This window comes from Primulina huaijiensis, unplaced genomic scaffold (assembly GCF_012295235.1).
Source record: "Primulina huaijiensis isolate GDHJ02 unplaced genomic scaffold, ASM1229523v2 scaffold43247, whole genome shotgun sequence".
NCBI classification, from domain to species: domain Eukaryota; kingdom Viridiplantae; phylum Streptophyta; class Magnoliopsida; order Lamiales; family Gesneriaceae; genus Primulina; species Primulina huaijiensis.
Window position 1 is genome coordinate 1 of NW_027360456.1, and position 2,617 is coordinate 2,617.

General features: G+C 50.1%; 1 protein-coding gene across 1 annotated transcript; it reads left to right on the top strand.

The window, feature by feature from the left end:
- Positions 1 to 122: 122 nt before the first annotated feature.
- Positions 123 to 1,937, top strand: LOC140969982 (putative transcriptional regulator tpeD; the record flags this gene model as incomplete). Its single annotated transcript, XM_073431522.1, has 1 exon — positions 123 to 1,937. A coding segment is annotated over one exon (1,815 nt), but the record flags the coding sequence as incomplete, so codon positions are not given.
- Between the last annotated feature and the right edge of the window lie 680 nt (positions 1,938 to 2,617).

The window sequence follows — 2,617 nt, forward strand, 5'->3', positions numbered from 1 at the left end:
AGCAAGTACTGGATAATCCACAGATTGACGGTTATCTTCAGGCCTTATCCCCTTCTCATGCCGAGACCTTCATCAACGACTTCGTCAATTGGATCATCCGCTGCGATATCACCTTTGAGCAGGCCGCAGCCCCTGAGCTGCACAGGGTCATATTAAGTGGTGGACCTTCGGTAAAAGGCCTTCTACCCGCTGCAAGAACTGTCCGTAATTGGCTTTACAGATCCTTCATTGAACGCCGCGAGGACGTTAAAACAAGCCTCTCCCTAGCACGGTCCAACATCAGCCTCTCCTTCGATATCTGGAGCACCAGTAACGATTTACAGTTGCTAGCCGTTGTAGGCCACTGGATAACTAAAGAGTGCAGACTCCAGGTTGCCTTGCTCGGCCTTAGACCCATACTACGCCATTTTGGCAGTACAATCGCCCCTGTCCTCTACGACGTTATCACAACCTATGGAATCGAAGATAGGCTCGGTGCCTTTCAAACAGACAACGCTGGCAACAATGATACCGCTATCAGAGAGTTAGCCGCTCTCGGACTGCCTATCGAAGAAGAGGAAACTCGTATGCGCTGTCTTGGCCATACTATCAACTTGGTCGTTAAGGCAATCCTCTTCGGTGAAGGTATGGCCGCATGGGAGGACAAACTACGTCGAGTTGGGGATGAGGACGTCTTTCACCTATGGCGAGAGCAAGCAGGTGTTATTGGCAAGCTCCACAATATCGTTCGCTACATCACACGCTCAAGTATCCGTGCAAAGACCTTCAGTGACCTCCAGCTCGAAGAAACGAGCCTCCGACTCCTTACCGATGGAGGCGTGCGCTGGAACTCGACCCTACAGATGATTCGCCGCGCCCTTATGCTCAAAGACGCAATCGTTGTATATTGCTGCAGCTGGCGGAAGCATAGTGCTAAAGACTACGACCTTACGAAGGACATGCTTATCGAAGAAGATTGGCGAGAGCTACAGCAATACGGAGAACTCCTTACGCCGTTCGAGTTAGCTACAAAGGCAGTCGAGGGCAATGCAGAACATGGTGCCTTTGGAGCTCTATGGGAAGTCATTCCTACGCTAGACACGTTGTACCAACACCTCAACACTAGCGAGGCGAAGGCCAAAGACAACGTCAACTACAACGATGTCTACCGATCCAGTATTGCCGCCGGACAGTTTAAGCTGCAGCAGGCTTACGATCAGCTTAGCAGATCACGCCTACCTCGCGCTGCAGTAGTTCTGCATCCCTGCCTCAAACACGAGTACTTCAAGGCTAACTGGCAGAACTACAACTATCCAGACGGCGACGGCAGTAGACGAACTGGCGGCAATGAGGTCAAGCGAGCAAGGGAGGCTATGACTGAGTTGTTTGATCAGTATCTCGAAGCGCTTGAGCTAACTACTCAAAATGAGCCGGAGCCGGAGCCAGAACTACAAGGGCATAACACCATCTTTAGCAGTGTTATTCGTGACTACACTAAGCGGAAAGGCGGCGACAAGCGCTCTCACATGACAACAGAGCTTGAGAGATACCTAAACGATGACCTTAATACCGAGAAGTTGGTGGACAATAAGCCTCTTCAGGGTTATTACCTCTACCGTCCTTTGGAGTGGTGGCAGCAACGTGGTAGTAACCAGTACCCATTGCTCTCGAAACTGGCCTTCAATCTATTCGCTATACCAGCAATGTCGTCGGAGGCGGAAAGGGTATTCTCACATGGCAAGAAGATGATCACAGACGAGCGATACAACCTCAAGGCTGACATCATTGAGGCTGACCAATGCCTTAAGAACTGGTTACTCCGAGGGCTTGTAGATGGACCCATAACTTTCATCGATATTGCAGAGCCCAACGAGCCAAGCTGTACTACTAGCGACACTGCCGCTACCCACACCGACACCGAGAGCGTTCCATATGGATCTACCGCCGCCAGGCGATGACCGGACCAATCAGAGACCGAGAAACTCCTGCTAACAGTGCAGGATGGCGCCAAACGACTTGGTTTGCTTGAACCGACCGTCACGTGCCAAACGGTCCAGCACTGTTCTATACCGCAAACAACGCCTCTACTATGTACCTATTGTCCACCACTACTATCGCCAGCTTCTCCTTACCGATCAGAACCCTACCGACACTTCTCTCCGCCGAGTACCGCCAGTTCCGTCCACCGTCGAAAGTCTTGGTTGTCCGCTGCTTTCTTCCGCCACCACCCCCGTCCGATGCTATATATTTGAGCTGTTCCATTTCCTCAGTATCTAATCAGATGCTGAGGTATGTTGTATTCCATGGTCTATGCAAACACCACCCAAGAAAGGACGAAAAATCCCTTAGGCATTCCTCTCTTAGATTCTCAGAATCGTTGCGGATACACAGGAGGCAGTTCAACTGCATCGGATACCCCTTCAACTACTCATATCTTGCTTGATCAAACCAGTTAGTTCAATTCTGACATACAACAGGTCAAAATCTATCAGATTTTTAGCTTTTTGACCATTTTTTGCTTCAACAGGCAAGACAAATAACTATAGAACCGTCAACAGGCACAACAGGCAAGGAAAGCATCAACAAACAAACAAAAACACCTTCAACAATGTGCCTGCCTGCCTGATGCGGAGACTGG